The sequence below is a fragment of the Dendrobates tinctorius genome, unplaced genomic scaffold, assembly GCF_039654945.1.
Source record: "Dendrobates tinctorius isolate UK_male_01 unplaced genomic scaffold, ASM3965494v1 ptg000021l, whole genome shotgun sequence".
Classification (NCBI taxonomy): domain Eukaryota; kingdom Metazoa; phylum Chordata; class Amphibia; order Anura; family Dendrobatidae; genus Dendrobates; species Dendrobates tinctorius.
In genome coordinates this window covers 35200817-35225860 of record NW_027361689.1, presented here as the reverse complement: position 1 = coordinate 35225860, position 25044 = coordinate 35200817, and the positions used below count along the sequence as shown (strand labels likewise).

At 45.1% G+C, this 25044-nt stretch overlaps 1 protein-coding gene across 1 annotated transcript in view; it reads left to right on the top strand.

Moving 5' to 3' along the window:
• The window catches only part of WDR35 (WD repeat domain 35), a 117708-nt gene that overhangs the window by 53632 nt on the left and 39032 nt on the right, over positions 1-25044 (top strand). The window contains exons 16-20 of the mRNA XM_073568283.1: positions 165-218; positions 12741-12850; positions 17946-18156; positions 18355-18435; positions 20210-20346. Coding sequence (XP_073424384.1) covers positions 165-218; positions 12741-12850; positions 17946-18156; positions 18355-18435; positions 20210-20346 — 593 coding nt within the window. The remainder of the gene's footprint in view (positions 1-164; positions 219-12740; positions 12851-17945; positions 18157-18354; positions 18436-20209; positions 20347-25044) is intronic.

Sequence of the window (25044 nt, the reverse complement as noted above, 5' to 3'; positions counted from 1 at the left end):
CATTCGCAGAGCATTATCTCACGGTCACAAAGGATTGACATTGTGAAATCAAGCATGGCTGATATTACGGCCATACACATAAAGTTGTCATCCGATCACGCAGAAATATGGGTCTGCGTGCCGTTCAATTTCTTTTCTTTTGTGAATGTTATTTTTCATTTTAGGCAACAAGAGATCTCATCTGCTCTGTAACCGCATCTGATAGAGTCCTGATTGTGGTACGTGTTCATATTACTTTATGTCATTGTTACATATTATATACTTCAGAGCATTGATGGGCAATTAATTTTCCTAAGGGGCTGCATGAGAGACCGTGATTGTTATGGAGGTCTGAACCAACTGGCTGAACTTAATTCTTAATCATTGTTATTGTTTTATATTTTTATCCTGCAGTATTGAGCAGAATTAAGTATGCTGACTCGCACACAGCCCACCATACAGTTTGATGTTCCCACACAGCCTCATATGCAATGTGATGTTCCCCACAGCCAGCGCTATACATAACACTCTGTAATGTCCCTACACAGCCCCCCTACAGTACAATGTCCCCACACAGCTGCCCACTAAGCCAAGAGTCCAAATCATACCAAGAATCATAATTTCAGTACTTTTTCAACCTTTAGGCTGTGTGCCCACGTAGCGATTTTTAAGCGTTTCCGCGGCGTTTTTTAACGCGCGATTCTGCCGCGGAAACGCTTAAAATAAGCGTTCCATGCATTTGTAATAGAAAACGCACAGAATCGCTTAGCAGTAAAAAAACGCAGCATGTTCATTAATTTTGCGGAATCGCCCGCGATTCCGCATACCATCAATTATATGAGCAAAAACGCATGGGAAAACGCATGTCAAAACGCTTGACAATCGCGTCCAAAACGCGTGTCAAAAAGCGCATGAAATTTCCCTGGCAAGGTCATGCGTTTCTGCTCAGGAAAAAATCGCTTGAAAATCGCTATGTGGGCACATAGCCTTAATTTTACCCAAAATCTATACATATCCATGGGGAAACAAACTGAAATCTGTCACAATCCTGTGATATATTTGCTGTGTGCTTTTTACCCTGATATTTTGGTCTTTATTGCTGGGCCTTGGACTTGCCTTTTAACTACCCTTTTGTATTGCCCCTTTTGCCTTGGCACACTCTGACTTTGGAATTCTGACCCAGGACTGTGACCTGACTACGCCTTTGACTCTCCCCCCTGTTTATGACATACCCTCCTGGCTTTTGACTCCTTGACTTCTCCCCCGACTCATGGCTTGTCCGTGAGAAGTGACTCAGTGTCACAAAATCATTTTGAGGGGAAAAATAAAATGAACAAAACTAAAATAATGTGGTTGCATGAGTTTGAAAACCCTCTTATAATTGGGAACATGCTTGTGTTCAGAATTAGCCAATCATATTTACACTCATGTTAATAGAAGTCAGTGCACTGCTGCCATCATGTACAGGGATTTTCATTAACCCCATATGAAGTTTAGCTGTTCTAGGAGGATTTTCCTGATATTTTCTTTTAAGTTGCATTTTACTTCAAAAGCCATAGTCCGTCAACCACTTACAACACAGCTAAGGGATCTCATTGTTGAAAGTTATCAGTTAATATAGGGTACAAAAACATTTCAAAGGCACTAGAAATATCATGGAAGACTGTGAATACATCTTCACGAAGTGGCTTAAATTTCACAGAACAGTGACATTATCTAGAAATGGACGTCCCTCAAAAATCAATGAAAAGACAAGGAGAAAAGTGGCCCAGTAGGCTGTCAAGAGGCATATAACAACACTAAAGGAGCTGCAGGAATTTCTGGCAAGTACTGTCTTTTCACTGCTAGTGAAAAACAATGTCCCATATTCTTCATATGTCTTACCTGTGGAGTAGGGTGGTGAGACTGAATTCTTTTCTTACAAAGAAAATTATCCACACTTGGCTATGTTTTGACAAAACCTACATCAGACCTTCAAAAAGCATGAGGGAAAATGTGTTATCATTTGATGACATCTGAGGTTTAACTTTTTGGCCGCAGTTCCAAAAGGTATGTTTGGCACAAAGCCAACACTGTGCATCATCAAAAGCACACCATACCCACAGTGAGGCATGATGGAGACAGCATTAATAATAATTTTATTTCTATAGCGCCACCATATTCCGCAGCACTTTACATTATAGAGGGGACTTGTACAGACAATATACATTACAGCATAACAATAAACACAGATCAAAACAAATACCAAGAGGAATGAGGGCCCAGCTCGCAAGCTTACAATCTATGAGGAAAAGGGGAGACACGAAAGATGGATGGTAACAATTGCTTTCATTGTTCGGACCAGCCATAGTGTAAGAATCGGGTGTTCATGTAATGCTGCATGAACCGGTTATCGGCCTAAGTATGTAACAGTACAGACACAGAGGGCTATTAAATGTATAAAGCATGTGAGAACATGATGCGAGGAACCTGGTTATGGTAAGAATTTTGAATTGGTCACACAGGGATAGTTAGGGTAATGCGTTGAGGCGGTAGGCCAGTCTGAACAAATGCATTTTTAGGGCACGCTTCAAACTGTGGAGATTGGGGATTAGTCGTATTAATCTGGGTAGTGCATTCCAAAGAATTGGCGCAGCATGTGAAAAGTCTTGGAGATGGGAGTGGGAGGTTCTAATTATTGAGGATGTTAACCTCAGGTCATTAGCAGAACGGAGGGCATGGGTGAGGTGGTAGGCTGAGATGAGGGAGGAGATGTAGGGTGGTGCTTAGCTATGGAGTGCTTTGTGGGTGAGGGTAATAAGTTTGTACTGGATGGGTAACCAGTGTAATGACTGGCACAAGGTAGAGGCATCGGTATAATGATTGGTGAGGAATATGATTCTGGCTGCAGCATTCAGGAGAGACTGGAGAGGGTTGAGTTTGGTAAGAGGGAGACCGATTAGTAGAGTGTTGCAATAGTCCAGACGAGAATGAATAAAGGAAACAGTTTTTGCAGAGTTGAAAGTAAGAAAAGGTTGAATTCTAGAAATGTTTTTGAGGCGCAGATAACAAGAGCGAGCCAGTGATCGGATCTTGGGTTGAATGAAAGCTCTGAATCAAGTATCACCCCAAGACAGCGGGCATGTGGCGGGGAGTAATGGTGGAACCACACACGGAAATGACAATGTTGGGCATAGGTAGATTAGTAGAGAGAGGAAACACGAGGAGCTCAGTTTTTGACAGGTTCACTTTCAGATAGAGGGAGGACATGATGTTAGAGACAGTGGTAAGACAATCACTGGTGTTTTCTCCAGTCACCTTCCACGACAGTCACCTTTGAGGATGTCTCCCCGCCCTAATGGGGGGACAGAAAACACAAAGAGGTTAAATAACCCTCCCCTTCCTGCTACCGCCAGTGTTTTTCCTGTCCCCCAGTGGGCATGAAGAGGTATCAAGGGGCTGCCGCGGCCGGCGAGCAGAGCTCCTAGAAACTCACATGCCGGGCAGCTAAGGTTGGGGGGTTCGCCTCTCCTCCTCCACATGGCTGCTCCCATCTCCACCTGAGGATGCGACTCTGGACTTCTCCCGCCCTCCTGCGCCCTCTGGGGTAAAGCGGGTGGTATGGTGCAGCCGGGGTCCTCTGGTAGCTCCATGGCTTCCTCCTTCCTTTCGCGCTGCTGACGCCAGGCCCGCGCGCACTGGAGGTGACGTAGCTTCCGACCGGAAGTGACGTCGGCACACTTCCGGTTCGCGTCCTCCGGCGTTCCAGGGTGGAGTGCACGCACCGGGCGCCCGGTGGACACTATGGCGGCCGGGGTCGTACCAGAGGTTCCTCCCAATGGACCAGGAGGAAGGAGGGGCTCAGAAACATTGAATGCTACAGCGCCCATATGAGGCTACTTTCACATTAGCGTCGTGCGACGGCCGTCGCCCTGCGTCGGGGCGACGTACCATCGCACGCTGTGAAAGGCGTGCACAACGGGGGCAGCGGATGCAGTTTTTCATCGCATCCGCTGCCCCATTGTCATGTCCAGGGAGGAGGGGGCGGAGTTTCGGCCGCGCATGCGCGGTCGAAAATGGCGGAGACGACGCACAAAAAAAGTTACATGTAACTTTTTGTGCGTCGCGGCCGCCAAAACACGACGCATCCGTCGCACGACGGATGCGACTTGTGGCAATGCGTCGCTAATGTTAGTCTATGGAGAAAAAACGCATCCTGCAACTTTGCAGGATGCGTTTTTTTCTTCAAAACGACGCATTGCGACGTGCGTCGCACGACGCTATTGTGAAAGTAGCCTAATCGGGCCACAGGCTCCAGGTAAGCATAGTGTGTCTGTATGGTGACTGGTGCTAACAATGGACGGCGACAAATCCTCGACAGCTACATCTGCGGAGCCCAGCATTCCCCCTCCTACCGTGAGTAGCAGGGCCGGTCCCCTAACTGTCCAAACTTTGGTGGCACGGGTCATTGAGTAAGCCTTCTCTCTCCTTGCAGGAAGAAAAGATCTCTGTCCCAAGAAATAAACCCAGCCGCAAGTGTGGTATCTGTGGTGCCAGGCTTCCCTCTGATTACAAAAAGAAGCTATGCCAACCTTGTATGCAGGACATCCTACGTACTGAACAGCCCTCCCTGTTTGACAGTATCAAAACACTCATTAAGCAGGAGGTACAAACCTTCATGGCAGCATTTGCCCAGTCCTCGGTGCCCCAGGCCCCTCTCCAAAAAAAGAGGAAAATAGCACCTACGGAGACCGATTTAGATTCGAGAGAAGTCCGTACCTCAGGGTCTGAAGACATTTGGGAAAATGAGGGCTCCACATCCACCCCCAAACCCGATACTAAAAAAATACTACTTCTCTTCTGAGGATATGGAAGAGCTGGTCTCCATGGTGAGGAGGAGGAGGAGAAGGTGAAGCTCTCAGTTCAGGATTAAGTGTTTGGGGGGCTGAAACCCAGAGGTAGGAAAGGGTTTCCGGTCGTCCCCTGAGAAAGGACTTAGTGTACCCTCGGAACTCAAGAATCGCTTTCCTCTTGAGGGTGACAACTCTCTTTGGGATATCCCTAAGATAGATGTCCAGGTCTCTAAAGTAACTAAGAAGACGTCCCTCCCTTTCGAGGACTCTTCTCTATTGAAAGATCCTATGGATCGTAAAATAGAAAGTCACCTTAAAAAATCCTCCGAAGCATCCACAAATTTGCTCAAAGCAAATATAGCCTCTACTTGCGTCGCCAGAGCTTTATTTCTCTGGCTTCGTACGTTAGAGGAACACCTCTCTCAGGGTACTCCCAGAGAAGAAATCTTAGCTTCCCTTCCCCTTCTCCAAAAAGCAACGGGCTTTTTAGCCGATGCCTCGGGAGAGATGGTGCGGGTAGCAGCAAGGTCCTTGGTCCTCTCTAATTCGGCTAGAAGGGCCCTCTTGCTGAAGTCGTGGGGAGGTGACATCACCTCTAAGTCGAAGCTCTGTGCCATCCCCTTCCAGGGGCACCATGTGTTCGGGCCAGTCTTGGACGACATCCTCGAGAAAGCCTCGGATAAAAAGAAATCGCTACCCAAACGGAAAATCACCAGGAGACGGTTTTTTCGTCCCCCACAAGAGCAGTCCTCCCAGAAGGAGTTCAGAGGGAAGGGCAAGACGGAACGGTGGAGCTACTCCAAGGGGGGTAGAGGGAAGAACATCCTCGGCCCTCAGCAACAGCAACCCCCGGACAAACAGTACCTCTCCGGTGGGGGGTCAACTCAATCAGTTCTTCGCCCGATGGCAGTCCACGACCTCGAACCAGTGGATCCTTCACATCATACAATTTGGGCTGAAAATGGAGTTTGAACAACCCCCCCCCCCCCCCCACTGTCTAAGAATTACCCCTTCACAGTCCCCAAATCTCCAAAAAATCCTACTTCTTCAACTACAGGATCTGTTACGGGAAGAAGTATTCTCATACGTACCTCAGCAGGAAATAGGCAGAGGACATTATTCCCGCCTATTCCTTGTGAGGAAGCCATCCGGAAAATACAGGCTTATCATAAACTTGAAACCCGTGAATCTGTTTATCAAATACCGGAGGTTCAAGATGGAGTCTGTAAAATTGGCGATCCCTCTTATTGGGCAAGGCTGGCTGATGGCTATGATAGACCTGAGGGACGCTTATTACCACGTCCCAATCCATCCAGATCACAGAAAGTTCCTGAGGTTCGCGGTCTCCCACGACTGGGGGATCAGCTGTCTCCAGTTCAATGCCCTCCTGTTTGGCGTATCTCCAGCACCAAGGGTGTTTACGAAAATTATGAGGGAAGCAGTCATTTTCATCCATCTTCAGGGAATATGTATTGTTCCATATTTAGACGACCTCATTATCACTCCATCGATACCGCGACTAAACCAGGACGTGTTGAAAACTCTGCAGATCCTCGAATCCCTAGGTTGGATTCCAAATCTTCAGAAGTCGGACCTTCACCCTTCGCCAAAGAAAAAATTCCTGGGGATTCTCTTAGACTCAGAAAAAAGGACATCCTTTCTTCCCAAGGATCGTCAATTGGACCTTTGTCACAAAATCATCCAATTCAGAGAACAAAGGGCACCGACTCTGAGGGACGCCATGTCTATCCTGGGGTCCCTGACATTGTGTATTCAGGCGGTGTCCTGAGTTCAGGCACATACGCGAATCCTCCAGTCAAACGTCCTGGTAAACTCAAAAAAGTATCGGAACAATCTGTCAAGAAGAATTCCACTTCCAGGACACATGAAATCGGCCCTCTTGTGGTGGCTGAGTTGAAGGCGAAACTTCAGGCGGGGAGTAAGCTGGGACCAGCTTCCCCTGAAAATACTTTGTACCAATGCCAGCCTGAGAGGTTGGGGAGCCGTTGTGGAGGAGTCTTATTTCCAGGGACGATGGTCCCAGAACATAAGAGCCAGATCTTCGAATCTAAGGGAACTGAAGGCAGTGGAGGAAGCACTAAAAGCCGCTTAATCCCTTATCCAGAACCATTACGTTCGGATCTATTCCGACAACATAACCACGGTAGCCTACCTCAGACACCAGAGGGGGGAACGAAGTATGCCATTCTGAAGACAGTGGCAGCAAGAATTTTTCTCTGGGCAGAAAAGCACCTATAGTCCATCTCAGCGGTACACCTGAAAGGGTCGGACAACATCCAGGCGGACTTCCTCAGCAGGAAGGACGTCCATCCGGGAGAGTGGTGTCTGAACCATGCGGTCTTCCAATCTCTGACCGTGAGATGGGGGGATCCAGAAGTCAACCTATTTGCGAATGCTCAAAATGCAAAAACAGCAACATATTTCTCCCTCAGTCCCACGTACGGAGCCCAGTGAACAGATGCTTTCGCCCATCCATGGGTCCTCCGGCTAGCTTATGCCTTCCCACCGATACCTATGCTGGCAAGGACGCTTCAAAAGATCCGTTTGGACAAGGTCACGACAATCCTGGTTGCTCCAATGTGGCCAGGGCGAAGCTGGTACAGCGCCCTGTTTGACATGGCCCAGGAAGGTCCCTTGCTCCTACCTGAAAAAAACTACCTCCTTTATCAGGGTCCCCATCTGTACCCGAACCCTAACAAACTGAATCTGGCGGCTTGGTTATTGAGGCCAACATCCTGAAGGCCAAGGGTATGTCGGATGGGGTAAAAAATGCAAGAAACCAGTAACCAATGCCATATAAGGCAAAGTATGGAAGAAGTTCTCTTCCTGGTGTCTTTCTGATGTCCATGATCCCTTCTATTCCAATATTGCTCAGGTCCTAGATTTCCTACAAAAGGGATTAGAGCTAGGACTTACTCCAAACACTCTGAGGGTACAGGTGTCTGCACTCAGTTCCTTTTTTGACCAGGACCTAGCCAGACACCGTTGGGTCAAGCGATTTATGACCGCTGCTTGCAGAATACGGCCTACACTCCCTTGTCGGGTTCCCCCTGGGATCTTAATATATTGCTCAAAAGTCTTAAGGCTGCTTTCACACATCCAGATTTTTGAATCCAGCACGATGCGGCGAAATTTGGAACAACCGGATCCGGCACCGGATACGGTTTTGTCCCATAGAGTTGTACTGTCGCCGCACCGTGCCGGATGGGTATGCGGCGCATCCGGTTTTTGCCGGATACGGCAAGAAGTAGCCGTCCGGCGTCTGCAAGAAACGTTCGCTGCAACGTTTTTTGACAGCGCCGGACCGGTTTTTCTCACAGCGCATGCACGGAGACTTTGAGTCTCGCGCTGCTCTTTTAAATGTGGGCGCCACCATATCTGGCCACACAGGCATCCGGTGTCTCGGGGACATCCCGGATCCGCCCTTACAGCTTTTCGCCGCACGGCACCGGAGACACAGAGCCGGATGTGTGAAAGAAGCCTAAGGCTGGTTTCACATTAGCGTCGAAACAACGCTGCGCACTGCGTCGGTAAGCCCCGCCCCGATCCGGCTCCCTGCCCGCCCCATCCGGGATCACCGCCTACTTTCGCATTTGCACGCATGCGATCGGCGCACCCTATCTTTAGCATAGGGTGCGCAGATCATGCGCTGCCAGTGTGAAAGTAGCATGCTGCGCACTTTTGACGGTGTGCCGTGCGCGCCAAAATGCAACATGCTGCATTTCGGCGCGCACGGCGCACCGTCAAAAGTGTGCAGCACGCTACTTTCACACTGGCAGCGCATGATCTGCGCACCCTATGCTAAAGATAGGGTGCGCCGATCGCATGCTTGCAAATGCGAAAGTAGGCGGTGATCCCGGATGGGGCGGGCAGGGAGCCGGATCGAGCCGGGGCTTACCGACGCAGTGCGCAGCGTTGTTTCAACGGTAATGTGAAACCAGCCTAACACAGGCCCCATTTGAGCCCCTGCTTGAAATTTCATTAAGAATCCTTACATTTAAGACAGTCTTTCTCGTAGCGATCACCATAGCTAGATGAGTAGGAGAACTGCAAGCCCTATTGGTACAAGAGCCATACCTCTTGCTCAACTCGGACAGTATAGTACTGCGTCTAGACCCCTCCTTGATGCCCAAGGTGGTTTCAGACTTTCATAGGGGTCAGGATATCTTGTTGCCCTCATTTTGCCCAAATCCTTCCAATACGAAGGAAGAAAGATTCCACACTCTGGATGTCCGCAGAGTGGTTCTCCATTACTTTGAACTAACCAAGGATTGGAGAATTGACCAAAACCTGTTTATCCAATATTCATGGCGGAATAAGGGAAAGAAGGCAGCAAAAAACACAATAACAAACTGGATCAAACAGACCATCTGCCTTTCATATTCGTCAAGAGATCTCTCTCCTCCCGAGTCTCTAAAGGCCCACTCCACTCGATCAGTCGCTACGTCATAGGCAGCGAGAGGGAACACGTCATCGGAGCAGATATGCAGAGCCGCCACCTGGTCCTCTGTGCACACCTTTACCAGACACTACAGATTAAATTTTGATAGGGATCTAACATTTGGCAGACGCGTTCTGCAAGCCGTGGTCCCTCCCTAAAAAATTAATGTTGGAATAACTCCAAGGTGACTGTCGTGGAAGGTGACTGGAGAAAATAGAATTAGACTTACCGGTTATTCAATTTCTAGGAACCTTCAACGACAGCACTAATTTCCCTTCCTTTCTAAATATCTTTGTTGGGTGATGCCTGCACTTTTGGCGGTAACTATTTCATGCTAGTATGTGCAGAAAAAACACTGGCAGTAGCAGGAAGGGGAGAGTTATTTAACCTCTTTGTGTTTCCTGTCCCCCATTAGGGTGGAGAGACACCCTCCAAGGTGACTGTCGTGGAAGGTTCCTAGAAACCGAATTACCGGTAAGTCTAATTCTATTTTCTAAAAAGGCAGGTGTGATATCAGGAGAAGAGGTGTATAATTGGGTGTCATCAGCATAGAGATGGTACTGGAAACCAAATCTACTGATTGTTTGTCCAATAGGGGCAGTATACAAAGAGAAGAGGAGGGGGCCTAGAACCGATCCTTGAGGAACCCCAACAGTAAGGGGGGGGAGATGAGAGGAGGAGGAACCGGCAAAAGATACAGTGAAGGAGCTGTCAGAGAGATAGGAGAAGAACCAGGAGAGAATGGTGTCCTTGAGGCTGATGGAGCGGAGCATAGTGAGGAGGAGCGCATGATCCACAGTGTCGAATGCTGCAGAGAAGTCCAAGAGAATTAGCATGGAGTACTGCCCATTTAGATTTAGCTGTTAGTAGATCATTAGAGACTTTCGTGAGGGCAGTTTCAGTAGAGTGTAAAGAGCGGAAACCGGATTGGAGAGGGTCGAGAAGAGAGTTATCTGAGAGATGCCGGATAAGACGAGTGTTGACCAGGCCTTCCAGGAGTTTAGAGATGAAGAGAAGATTAGAGACAGGTCTATAGTTAGCGGCACAGTTTTGGTCGAGGGATGGTTTTTTTAAGTAATGACTGTATGATGGCATGCTTAAATGAGGAGGGAAAGATACCGGAAGAGAGAGGTTGTATATTTTTGTTAGGTGAGTGGTGACAGCAGGGGAAAGGGACTGGAGGAGATGTGACGGAATGGGGTCACTGGAGCAAGTGATAGGGTGGGAAGATGAAAGGAGTCTGATTACTTTTTCTTCTGTGACTGATTCAAAGTCAGAGATTGAGCTAGGTGCAGTGGGGGAGGGAGGACAGTGCATGGCATGAGCTTATTGGGAGATAATTTTCTGTCGGATATGGTCAATTTTTTTTTTTAAATAATTGGCCAGATCATCAGCATTGAGATCTGTGGTTGACACCTGCACTCTTGAGTTGAGTAGGGAATGAAAAGTGTCAAAGAGACTTTTGGGTTATTGGATAGTGATGTGATGAGGGTGTTGAAATAGATTTTCTTGGAGAGGTGAAGAGCAGTGTTGTATGTCTTAAGCATAAACTTATAATGGATGAAATCTTCGGGTAGATTGGATTTTCTCCACAGACGTTCGGCGCTCCTGGAGCACCGCTGCAGAAAACGTGTTTTCACCATGTGCCAGGGTCGTCGCCGTCTGTGCCTAGTTGTTCTATGTATAGGAGGTGCAGTTTCATGCAGGGCACTTTGCAGTGTTTCATTGTAATGCTTCAGTGCAGAATCAGGACATGAGAGGGAGGAGATAGGGGCCAGTGATGACTGCAAGTTCTTTATAAGTTTCTGGGTGTTAATGGCCTGTATGTTTCTATAAGTATGGAAAGTCGTGGTGACCTGGGCGGGATGGCAGTTCTTGATAGAGAATGAAAGAAGGTTGTGGTCAGAGGGCGGGAGAGGGGAGTTTTTGAAATCATCCACTGAGCAGATCCGGAAGAAGAAGATGCTTTGGGGTTGTTTTTCGACAATTGTGTCTGGAGCTTTAATTAAGGTGGGGAGGGAATTATTATGTGTTTTAAATGTCAGTTAATTTAGCAACAAAACCTTCAGGCCTCTGCTAAAAAGCTGAAATGGAATTTCGGCACTACAATGACCCTATACATGCCTTCAAATCAACAAAGAATAGCTTCTCTAGAAGGAGATCAAAGTTTTGGAATGCTCCATCCAAAACCCAGACCTAAATCCAATACAAAATCTATGGGTGACCTGAAGAGGGCGCTATACACGACATGTCCTCACAAAATGGCAGATTTGGAGCTAATGCTGGAAGAGTGTGCAAAGATCACCAAATCTAGATGTGATGTACTGATTACTGTTTCCCAAAAAGGCTAAATTTATAACAGCATTCAAAGGGTACCTCAAAAAAGGATTAGGTTTATTTATGCAACCACATTTTTTTCTCCCACTCCAAAAGATTTGCGTTTATTAATAGATTTGTACAGATTGTAGTGAAAATTAAAGGTGAAAAAGTTCTGAAATGATTTTTCCTGATGGTTTTTTATATGACAAAATTAGTGGGGGAAAACGTTAAGAAATTATTCTTCCTGGTATGATTTTTTTTTTTTTCTTATGTGACAAAATGTGGCCTTTTTTAACAGGTGTGTGTAGACTTTTCATATGGACCATGTACAGTAGTTACAGAAAGTGACGACGATAGATATACAGATCTGATTGATAGAAGAAGCGGGTTTGCAGAAGCTGACTGCAATTCCCTCCTGGGTCATTCTGGTGACATGGGAGGTATTATTGCCTGCCTACAGAAAATGAAGAAACCAAAATTGCAAAAGAGCGAGAAAAGAGGCTGAAATTGGTGAAAATGACACTGGAAATTGGTGTGTTTTGTATTGATATGGTTGAACTACTGCGTTACTCTATATGCAAATTGTCTCTTCAGAGAGGAAGAGGACTAGAACTCTGATGTCGTGGAGATCTAGTCCTCTTCTTCTCTGAAGCGACATTTTGCATATTTAATCTCCCAGATGAGCATTCAAGTCGTTCAAGTCTCCTCATACTGGCATGCCAGACCTGGCATGTCACTCTCTACAAGGAGAAAACTTATCGCTTAGATCCCTGCGTTACTCTAGAACTTTTTTTTTTTCAATTTGTGTTGTAACCCTTTTGACCCTTTTATAAATCTGGGGAGACACACAATACAGTCACATTTTCACCTATATGCAGTCTGAGACTTTGAAATCTTAAACAGGAGAGAAGGGAATCCTTTCTGCCTACAGGTTGGGGCCTAGATGTGTCAGTGTACCCTCTAACTAGCCAGCTATATTTACAGTGTTAACAACATTGGAGGATTTATTGAACTGGTTGAGAAAAATTTATTTTCTGGTTTGGAAACTTTTTGCTACACTCAACAGACCTTTGGGTATGAAAAGGTTACCGTCGTTTCCCAAGTCCTGGTTTTATCTTCCTTTTATAATAGAGTATTCGCTATTGTAGGCACGCGAGTCTGGGACAGTTCACAGGTACAGCTTACCGAACATGGGTCTAGTACAGAAGTACAGCATGAGCTGTCGAGCGTTCCAGATGAGCATGAACTGCAACTCCAGGTGAGCGTGACGGCCTGGATCATGTTCTCTCTTCGCTGCCTCCTCTTCTTTTTAATGAATACCCCCATTCTGCCTCTTTGTATAGGGATCTCAGAGAGCACTATTAGTTCTGTACCGTCCCTAGTCCGACTTGCGCGCCACTTTTCTCTGAAATGAAAAATACATGTGGGCGAACACCGGACAATCGAGCATGTTTGAGACCAGGTGGTTAGTGGGCAAACAATGGCATAGTAGGACGGATGTAGCCTCTAGGGCAGGAGTCTCAAACTCGCTGCCTGCGAGCCATCTGCCGCCCTCGGGACAATATTTTGCGGCCCTCACCTCATGGGCCCTCGGGTCAATAGTTTGTGGCCCTCACCTCGGCCGGGATCACATACGCGAGAAACACGGCCGAGTCTCGAATGTGAAATCCCAGTCACATGTTGTACCACTCATTAAGGTCATGAATATGGACGCCACTCCACTCTCATAGGCGTGGCGCCCATATTCATGAGCTTAATGAGCGGTACCACGTGACGTGTGACCGCGCGCTCATACAGGAAGAAGATGTCGGCGCTGGACCATCGGAGCTGCAGCAGGAGGAGGTGAGTATGATGATGGCTAGACAGTCACAGCAGCCTGCTGTCAGCAGGCAAGGCGTATGAGTCACACTCACAACACATGCAGCAGGAGCAGCCGAGCAGGGACTGGACCGCGCCACAGACTCAGGTGCGCTGGGTTCAGAACGAGCGGTGGGGCGGTGTGGTATATTGCTCTCGGAGGTGGGACATCAGCCGGCCTTATTGCGAACTTGCGCCATTACCCCGGGCTCAGAAGCGGAGGCGGCTGCGGAAATTGCTCAGCGGGACAGAAAAAAAAGTGGAAAAGACGCATCGGCTAACACTGAAACAGTGACACCAAGTGGAATTATCTATTACACAGCCCCAAACATGTCTCTTTCAAAGCCAGCAGTGAAGAGAAAGGTTGGAGATGAGCACAGACAATTTCAGGGATAGTGGGAAGTGCAATATTTCTTTGTGGAGCACAGGGACATCCCGACGGGTCTTATTTTGCACAGAGAAAGTTGCAGTGCAAAGAATACAATGTGAAACATCATCATTACATAACTAGACATGCTGAGGAGTCTGCAAAATACCAGGGAGATGAAAGAGCCAACCGGGTTGCTAATCTTAAAAGATATCTACAGAGGCAACAAGATTTCTTTCAGAAAGCAACCAAAGAGAATGATGCAGCAGTTGAAGCCAGCTACGTGGTTAGTGAGATGATTGCTAAAGCAGGAAAGCCATTCAAAGAAGGTGAATTTTGAAAAAAGTGCATATTACAGGCTGCAAGTATTGTCTGTCCAGAAAAGAAAGGTCAGGTTAGCAACATCAGCCTTTCTGCCAACACCGCAGCAGAGCGCATTTCTGACCTGTCCAGTGACATTTATGATAAACTGTGTGAGAAAGCAAAATGTTTCAGTGTATACTCAGCCGCATCACCGACACTGCCCAGCTCGCAATCCATGGCCGTGGTGTTGATGACAATTTTGAAGTCATAGAGGAGTTGCTCACAGTGATTCCAATGCATGGCCAGACCACCGCTCAGGAGATATTTCACCAGCTGTGTGATGCCATTGAGAATGCCGGCTTACCTTGGAGGAGGTTTGTTGGAATAACAACTGATGGAACGCCATCAATGACAGGGAGGAAAAATGGACTGGTGGCACTAGGAGAGGAAGGTGTGGAGGAGGTCATTGCTCTGCATTATCCATCAGCAGGCCCTTTGCAGCAAATGCCTGAAGTTTGACAATGTGATGTTTTTCGTTGTGAAATGCATCAACCACATCAGATCCAGGGGCTTAAACAACAGAAAGTTTCGTGCTTTTTTTTTTTAGAGGAAATGGAGTCAGAATATGGGGATGTGCTCTACTTCACCGAGGTACGTTGGCTCAGCAGGGGAAACATATTGAAGAGATTTTTTGAGTTGAGAGCGGAAGTGAAAGCCTTCATGGAGAAAGATGGGGCTGCTGTTCCTGTGCTAAGTGATCCAAAATGGCTCATGGATGTAGCTTTTTTTGTTGATATCACACATGAGCTTAATGTACTGAACAAGAAGTTACTAGCCAGGGGCAACTTGTCAGTGCTGCCTATGACAACGTGAGAGCATTCTCTTCAAAACTTATGCTATGGAAAGCCCAGCTTTCTCAGACAAACCGTTGCCATTTCCCATCATGCAAGGCACTCATGGAAGCAGGCACACCATCCAGTGGTGAGGAGTGTATGGATGTCACTTTGAAGCTACAGGAGGAATTTGATCACAGATTTGCAGACTTCAAGACGAACAGAGCCACATTTCAAATTTTTGCGGACCCCTTCTCCTTTGATGTGCAAGATGCCCCTCCTGTGCTTCAAATGGAGCTCATTGACCTGCAGTGCAACTCTGAACTCAAAGCCAAGTTCAGGGAGGTGACTGGAAAAGCAGACAAGCTCGGGCAATTTTTGAGAGAATTGCCTCCCAGCTTCCCTGAGCTTTCCCAAATGCTCAAGCGGACCATGTGTCTTTTTGGGAGCACACACTTGTGCGAAAAGCTCTTCTCTACCTTGAACTTCAATAAGTCCAAGTACAGGTCCAGACTTACTGATGAGCATCTTCAAATGTGGCTCGGCTCTGCGAGAGTCAGCGCTGCCAGATCTCTAGCAGCAAGAAGTAGGCAGAAAAAGCCATGTTCAAAACAGTTTGTTCAATGTTCCATTCATGTTCAGAAAGTTAAATGTTAAAGAACTGTTAGTACAGACATCTGAATAATAATAATTACATTTCTCTAGTCAGCAACTATATGTGGATTCTTCAGTTTTCTGTATCTGCTGTATTATCATTTTCATTTTATTTATTACTGATTGATTTTTTTTCTTATGATTTTGTTAATTTATTTTTATTTTTTAACACAAAATCTGAACAAATAAAGACATTTGATAACATTGGAATGTTTTTGTAAGAGCTTTTCTTGTGGAAAACCTGATGCGGCCCAGCCTCACCCAGAGTCTACCTCCAGCGGCCCCCAGGTAAATTGAGTTTGAGACCCCTGCTCTAGGGTGTAGGTTGTGCACCCCTCACCCCTTGTCCATAGGAAGCTTTGCAGTGTCGGTAGGGGATGGCACTCAAGTTTCATAGCTCTTGATTGGCATAGTATGGAAATTTTCTTTTGTTTACAGCTTGTTTCCTTGGGGACCGACCACAGCTGCTAGACATCAGAATGTGTGCAGCTGTTTTCTCTTTAGCTTGTAAGCCTGGGCAGGATCGCAGGATTGCGAGGTAACCTTTTAATCCCAGCCACCTTCAGCACAGTGCTTACAAACTGGCTAGACAGCAGCGGTGGTCGGTCTCCGTGGTAAAAAGCTGTAAACAAAACAAAAGTGTCACTGATTGCCGTATGTGGAGTCGGGAAGGAATTTTTTTCCCCAATGTGAAGCTTACTGTTGCCACATGGGTTTTTTTTTGCCTTCCTCTGGTCAACATGTTAGGGCAGGTTAGGATAGGATATGGGTTGAACTAGATGGACTTAAAGTCTCCCTTCAACCTTAATAACTATGTTACTATGTTACTATTTTAAGAACGGATGCATCTTTTATTATGCAGTAAATTGCAAAAGTGCCTGTTTTTACAAGCCTTGCTCTCAGTCTCTAGTGCCGTAGTTATGTTTTGAAGCATATGTAAAGTGTTTTGCATTTCACTTGAACGTTTTATTATTATTATTGGAAGGTAAGCGGAGCTGATAAAGTTGTCAGATACCTGCTAAGCCGATCGGCATGAGTTGTGCACCTTCCCTATTTAATAGGACAAGTGTATGATACCCTCCTATCATTAGAATAGGAGAGGTGTATGATACCCTCCAATCATTAGAATAGGACAGGTGCATGATACCTGTCAATCATTAGAATAGGACAGGTGTATGATACCCTCCGATCATTAGAATAGGACAGGTGTATGATACCCTCCGATCATTAGAATAGGACAGGTGTATGATACCCTCCGATCATTAGAATAGGACAGGTGTATGGTACCCTCCGATCATTAGAATAGGACGGGTGTATGGTACCCTCCGATCATTAGAATAGGACGGGTGTATGATACCCTCCGATCGTTAGAATAGGACAGGTGTATGATACCTGCCGATCATTAGAATAGGACAGGTGTATGATACCCTCCTATCATTAGAATAGGACAGGTGTATGATACCCTCCGATCATTAGAATAGGACAGGTGTATAGTACCCTCCGATCAATAGAATAGGACAGGTGTATGGTACCCTCCGATCATTAGAATAGGACAGGTGTATGATACCTGCCGATCATTAGAATAGGACAGATGTATGGTACCCTCCGATCATTAGAATAGGACAGGTGTATGATACCCTCCGATCATTAGAATAGGACAGGTGTATGATACCTGCCGATCATTAGAATAGGACAGATGTATGGTACCCTCCGATCATTAGAATAGGACAGATGTATGGTACCCTCCGATCATTAGAATAGGACAGGTGTATGATACCCTCCGATCATTAGAATAGGACAGGTGTATTATACCTGCCGATCATTAGAATAGGACAGATGTATGGTACCCTCCGATCATTAGAATAGGACAGGTGTATGATACCTGCCGATCATTAGAATAGGACAGGTGTATGATACCTGCCGATCATTAGAATAGGACAGGTGTATGGTACCCTCCGATCATTAGAATAGGACAGATGTATGGTACCCTCCGATCATTAGAATAGGACAGATGTATGGTACCCTCCGATCATTAGAATAGGACAGGTGTATGATACCTGCCGATCATTAGAATAGGACAGGTGTATGATACCTGCCGATCATTAGAATAGGACAGGTGTATGATACCTGCCGATTGTTCATGTATGCTGTCTAGTGGTTGTTTTTATGTGAACCTTCTTCATATTTGGGCTAATACCAGTGCCCTAACCCCTGGACTATCACTACTGCGCTGCAGTTGATGTGGGGGTTTTATGGTGGACTCACTTGCTATCAGTGACACTGTCCTTTATTACAATACAGTGTCCTTCTGTCACAATGTCCTATCCACCCTTTTCCAGCCGCCTAGCTGTTATAGATATTTCCGGAGTCCTCACGTTTCTGGACTTGGAGGCCCGGATCACAGACGATTCCGGCCAGCAGATCATCGGTGAGCAGCTGAAGTTCGAGCGTAAAGATGTCTGGGACATGAAGTGGGCAAGTGACAACCCAGACCTGTTTGCCATGATGGAAAAGACTAGGATGTATGTGTTCAGGAACTTGGATCCAGAGGTAAATTATTCATAACTATTCATGTGCCTACGGTATTGACTGCGTAGCCCATGACCACATTCGGACTAGTTCTTGAATATTACCCGAATGGTTTCGATGTATGTGGTCAAGGGTAGAGCTGTAGATGTATGTAATCGAGGGTAGAGCTGTATAACATATTTCGTGTGCTTCTTATCAAGTCATTTTTATTGATTTTAGGAACCCATTCAGACTTCAGGATATATTTGTAATTTCGAAGATTTGGAGATAAAATCTGTTCTTTTGGATGAACTATTAAAGGTACGTGCTGCGTGTACTGTATGCCTGCATTATAAGCTGCGTGTGTGCCTGCAGTATACAGTCATATGTAAAAGTTTGGGCACCCCTATTAATGTTAACCTTTTTTCTTTATAACAATTTTGGTTTTTGCAACAGCTATTTCAGTTTCATATATCTAATAACTGATGGGCTCAGTTATATTTCTGGATTCAAATGAGGTTTATTGTACTAACAGAAAATGTGCAATCTGCATTTAAACAAAATTTGACCGGTGCAAAAGTATGGGCACCCTTATCATTTTCTTGATTTGAACGCTCCCAACTATTTTTTACTGACTTCCTGAAGCACTAAATTGGTTTTGTAACCTCATTGAGCTTTGAATTTCATAGCCTGGTGTATCAAATCATGAGAAAAGGTATTTCAAGTGGCCATTTGCAAGTAGTTCTCCTATTTGATTCTCCTATGAAGAGTGGCATCATGGGCTCCTCAAAACAACTCTCAAATGATCTGAAAACAAAGATTATTCAACATAGCTTTTCAGGGGAAGGATACAAAAAATTGTCTCAGAGATTTAACCTGTCAGTTTCCACTGTGAGGAACATAGTAAGGAAATGGAAGAACACAGGTACAGTTCTTGTTAAGCCCAGAAGTGGCAGGCCAAGAAAAATATCAGAAAGGCAGAGAAGAAGAATGGTGAGAACAGTCAAGGACAATCCACAGACCACCTCCAAAGACCTGCAGCATCATCTTGCTGCAGATGGTGTCACTGTGCATCGGTCAACAATACAGCGCATGCATAACGCCTTTTTGTATGACCAAACAACTCAATCTTTGTTTCATCAGTCCACAGGACCTTCTTCCAAAATGTAACTGGCTTGTCCAAATGTGCTTTTGCATACCTCAGGCGACTCTGTTTGTGGCGTGCTTGCAGAAACGGCTTCTTTCGCATCACTCTCCCATACAGCTTCTCCTTGTGCAAAGTGCGCTGTATTGTTGACCGATGCACAGTGACACCATCTGCAGCAAGATGATGCTGCAGGTCTTTGGAAGTGGTCTGTGGATTGTCCTTGACTGTTCTCACCATTCTTCTTCTCTGCCTTTCTAATATTTTTCTTGGCCTGCCACTTCTGGGCTTAACAAGAACTGTACCTGTGTTCTTCCATTTCCTTATTATGTTCCTCACAGTGGAAACTGACAGGTTAAATCTCTGAGACAACTTTTTGTATCCTTCCCCTGAAAAGCTATGTTGTTTTCAGATCATTTGAGAGTTGTTTTGAGGAGCCCATGATGCCACTCTTCATAGGAGAATCAAATAGGAGAACTACTTGCAAGTGGCCACTTGAAATACCTTTTCTCATGATTTGATACACCTGGCTATGAAGATCAAAGCTCAATGAGGTTACAAAACCAATTTAGTGCTTCAGGACGTCAGTAAAAAGTAGTTAGGAGTGTTCAAATCAAGAAAATGATAAGGGTGCCCATACTTTTGCACCGGTCAAATTTTGTTTAAATGCAGATTGCACATTTTCTGTTAGTACAATAAACCTCATTTGAATCCAGAAATATAACTGAGTCCATCAGTTATTAGATATATGAAACTGAAATAGCTGTTGCAAAAACCAAAATTGTTATAAAGAAAAAAGGTTAACATTAATAGGGGTACCCAAACTTTTACATATGACTGTATATGTATCATAGTATCCATAGGTAGTCACTGTATATAAACTTCCCTGAAAACACTGAAAGCAGCCATGTGCATAATGGCAGAATTCGAACATAACAAGCTTTTTTTCAGGATCCTGAGCATCCTAACAAGGATTACATCATAAACTTTGAAATCCGTTCACTACGTGACAGCCGAGCGTTGATTGAAAAAGTTGGGATCGAAGACGCCTCTCAGTTTATAGAGGACAACCCCCATCCTAGACTATGGTAAGAGATTACTGGACTACACTGACGATATATAATCACATGGATATGGAACATGTGCTAGAGATGCTGGTGGGAGAGCCTTTTACAGGTCCAAAACCAGTGGAAACCATCTTACCAGGGGTGCAACAATCGCAGTTGCAGAAGTCTGGTGACCAGGCCTGCTGAGTTACCCGCTGACACCAGTCCAAACCTCAGCTAGTTGTACGTCCTCGGACGTACATTCAGCTGAAGTGTATTGCAGCGCAGAGATCCTTAGGGTCCATGCACTGTAATACATGCTGTTGGCCATTCAGACACCAGCAGCTGACGTTAACGTGAACATGACTAGGGGCATATGGCAGTAATGTCTTGTGCTCCCTTCACTTGCACGCTTCCAGCGCTAGAAAGGAGGACATATACCAGGATAGGTTAGGATATATACATATACACAGCTCTGGCAAAAATTAAAAGACCACTGCAAAATTTTCTGTTTGTCTGATTTTTCTCTTTATAGGTATATTTTTGAGTAAAATGTAAAATTGCTCTTTTATTCTATAAACTACTGACAACATGTCTTCGAATTTCCAAGCACTAAATTTTGTATTTAATGAAAATGAGAAATGGTCAAAATAACAAAAAAATGCAGTGTTGCAGACCTCAAATAATGCTAAGAAAACAAGTTCATAATCATTTAGAAACAACAATACTAATGTTTTAACTCAGGAAGAGTTCAGAAATCAATATTATGTGGAATAACCATGATTTTTAATCACAGCTTTCCATCCGTCTTTCACACTGCTTTTGGGTGACCTTGTGCCCCTCCTGGTACAAAAATATAAGAAGTTCTTCTTTGTTTGATGGCTTGTCACTATCCATTTTCCTCTTGATTACATTCCAGAGGTTTTCAATGCGGTTCAGGTCTGGAGATTGGGCTGGCCATGACAGGGATTTGATGTGGTGGTCCTTCATCCACACATTGATTGACCTAGCTGTGTGTCATGGCTCATTGTCCTGCTGGAAAAACCAGTCCTCAGAGTTGGGGAACATTGCCTGAGCAGAAGGAATCAACTGTTTTTTCCAGGATAACCTTGCATGCGGCTTGATTCATACGTCCTTCGCAAAGATTAACCTGCCCAATTCCAGCCTTGCTGAAGCATCCCCAGATCATCACCGATCCTCCACCAAATTTCACAGTGGGTGCAAGACACTGTGGCTAATACACCTCTCCAGGTCTCTGTCTAACCATTAGGCTACTTTCACACATCCGTTTTTTTAAATCCGGCACGATGCGGCGAAAATTGTGAAAACCGGATCCGGAATTGGATCCGGTTTTTTCACATAGAATGTAATGATCGCTGCATCGTGCCGGATGGACATGCGGCGCCTCCGGGTTTTGCCGGATACGGCAAACATGCGCCGTCCGGTGTCTGCAAAAAATGTTGGCTGCAACTTTTTTTGCAGCGCCGGACCAGCTTTTTCAACAGCGCATGCCCGGACACTGTGAGTTTTAAGCCCACAAGTGCCCGGCACGCATCTCTCTCACTCTCCCCCTCCCCTTCTTTCTCTCCCTCTCCATACCTTTATTTGGCTGGCTCTCTCGTCCCCCGCTGTCTCTCTGGCTGCTCTCTCGTCTCCCGATCTCTCTCCGGCTGGCACTCTCGTTCCCCGGTGCTGCGTCTCCTTTAAATGTCCTCCAAGCCGCATCAGGCACCGCATGTACATCCGGTGTCACCGCTGCAGGCCGGATCCGGCGGCCCAGCTTTTCGCCGCATGCCGCCGGACCCCTGACACCGGATGTGTGAAAGAGGCCTTAGATGACCAAATGTCTGGCAAAGCTGAAAATTAGACTCATCAGAGAAGATTACCTCTCTCCAGTCCTCTATGGTCCAATCCTTATAGTCTTTGGCAAAATTTAGCCTGGCTCTTCTTTGCTTCTCATGACTTGAGCTCTGCCTCAAGGAGCATGTTACGAACTGTTCTTGCCATGCACTTCACCCCAGCTGCCATTTGCCATTCCTTTTGTAGGTCACTTGATGTCATCCTGCGGTTGCCGAGTGACATTTGAATAAGATGACGGTCATCCCGGTCAGTGGAGAGTTGTTTTCGCCCTCTGCCGGTCTGTAGCTTTGTTGTCCCCAATGTCTGCTGCTTGACCTTGTTGTAAAGGACTGCCGTCTTAGAAATTTTAAGGATCGAGGCAACATGTCGCTCACTATATCCCTCTGCTAGTAAAGCCAGAATTGAGCCCTTCTTTTCCTCAGTCAAGATTTTTCTTTTCAACTCCTTTGGCATGGGTTAAAAGTTATTTTTTCATTCCTATTACTTTTGCAATATTACTAGCACTTGTTTTCCCATCCAGCTTGTCTTATTGCAAAAGGATTGTGACCACCACAGCAGGGTTTTTTATACTTTCCTTCGTTAAGTAAGATTTGGTTCAGGTGATCACCTAATCAGACGCACATTAAGTAGAATGAGGTGTACTCTAATTGGAATTCAACTGACACTGGAATGGAAAGGCTGTCAGACAAGGAGAGAAGCTGATTTTTTGATTTTTATAAAACTGTGCAGTGGTCTCTTAATTTTTTGCCAGAGCTATATATATATATATATATATATATATATATATATCTATCAGGATGGGGGATATATATACCAGGATTGAGCGTATTTATAATATAGTGACAGGGTCACTGACACAGTATGTGAGGGGAGATATGTGTCACTGCGCGTAATGGCGTCAGTGATGTGAAGCCAGAGTATTTTCCTCCAGCTCACTACATGTTGTGAGGGTTAAGTTACAGTTACATACATGGTCTTGTTTTATGTAGACATCTGTAGAGTGGGTGGGAAGATATCCACCTTATCTCCACCTGCAGAGCCGACTCCAGCGTGTGATGACAGGACCTGTGTGATGTCAGTCATGTGATCAGTCACATGGTCTGGATGTAAAAGGCTGGACTTGAGAAGCAGTCTGTGTGTTGTGGTTTGGAGAGACAAGACTCCAAACGGTGACTCCAGGATACCAGGAAGCAGTCCGAGATGGGGGACAATACTACATAATGGGAGAGAGTTGAAACTTGTATGTCTTAATAGGAATTAAAACGCTACAAGGGCCCATACATATGACCAACATGGGGGAATGGCACAGGTCCAAATGTAGCTCTGGTACCCATCGGACTTCTAGTTACACCACTGCATCTTACCATAGATATCATTTCACTATTAAAGATAACATGCCATTATGACCTACTTCTTTACATCACAGCATTACATTTGCACATCATTAGAGGGTTCCATGACTCTTATTAAAAAAACAAAAATAAATGCCAAGAGGTGTCACATGGAGAAATCAGAAACGCAGCAATTAGCTGGATGCTTTATTGCCTTCAATGTACAAAGGAGTGGTGTTCATGAGACAGACCAGTCCATAATGCAAAGTACACACATCTGCAGCAGGATATATTTGGTGGGAATTCTGTAACGCTGTATTTTCCTACTGTGTGATTGAATGCTTAGGGCCTGATTCATTTTTTTTTTTAATTTTAAGTCATTCTTCTGTTTTTGGTTTTTAGTATTCTTTTCCATCTTTTGCTTCACACTCATTGAAAATGGCAAACTCAGTTAATGTATTTCATGCGTAATAGAAAAATACAACTTTTATTTTGTCTTGCTTTTTAACTCATTAACTTTAGCCAAAATTTGCAATTTTTTTAATTTTTTTTTTTTTAAAGTAAGTAAGAATTGATAAATTGGCTGCAAACATCTAGAAAAAAATGCCCACAAATGGGTAGCAGAGAAAAAATAAAAGAAAAAAAAAGTAGAAAGTAAAATATAAGAATTTGGTGCAAATTAAAATAAGTCTTAAAACACAAGAAAAGTGGACAAAAAAACCAGCGCAAACACAAGAAAAGTGAACTGGGCTCTTAGTGACAGGATCACTGGAATGAGGGAGTCACATATTCCCAATGGTCACGCCTATTATCGGAGCTTCGGACATGCCACCAGACGCAGCATCTTGTTGCAGTTTTTCTAGTCAGGGGACACTTATTATAAGCGATTGTCTATTTATCACATTCTTGAGCGAAGTCCCGCATCTAACCCACCAGATGCCGGCTGTGTTACTCAGTTAGCTCCTATTGCTGCTGTTTAACTTTTTAAGAGCCGCTGTCAGTCCCTGACAGCTACATTGTAATAGATTGAAGTGCCTGAAAAAAAAAGTTTAAAGAATAGAAAATAAAAGTTTGAATTGCCTCTCTTTTCATGTTTTAAAAAATACAGAAATATATAAAAAAGTAAACCTATTTTTCCCCTTGAGAAAGCGCCCAGTGTGAGCGCGAAACGCGCGTCGGGGTTTGCCTCTCGGTCCTGGGTCCGTGTACACCGCCTAGTAAGCTGCCTTAATTCATCTTTTACTTGCCCATTAGGGCTTTTTCACTGTTTATAATGGGTATAGGTCGCCGCCACTGCTGCTGCTACCAGTCATCATTAGGGATGCATACCATGTTTCATTTTGTGGGTATGTGCTAGTGTACACGGCTATTTTACCTCCCCACTGTGTTTGTCCTGTTTGTTTTCTGCAACTTTGCTATTTATTCTATTTAATTATGCGTTTATGACTAATAAAGTTTGTAACTTTTTTACATCATATTGAATCCAGTACTCCTTTTTCTCCTTGCTTATCATTATACATGGAGTGGAATCCTTACTAGTAGGGCGGTT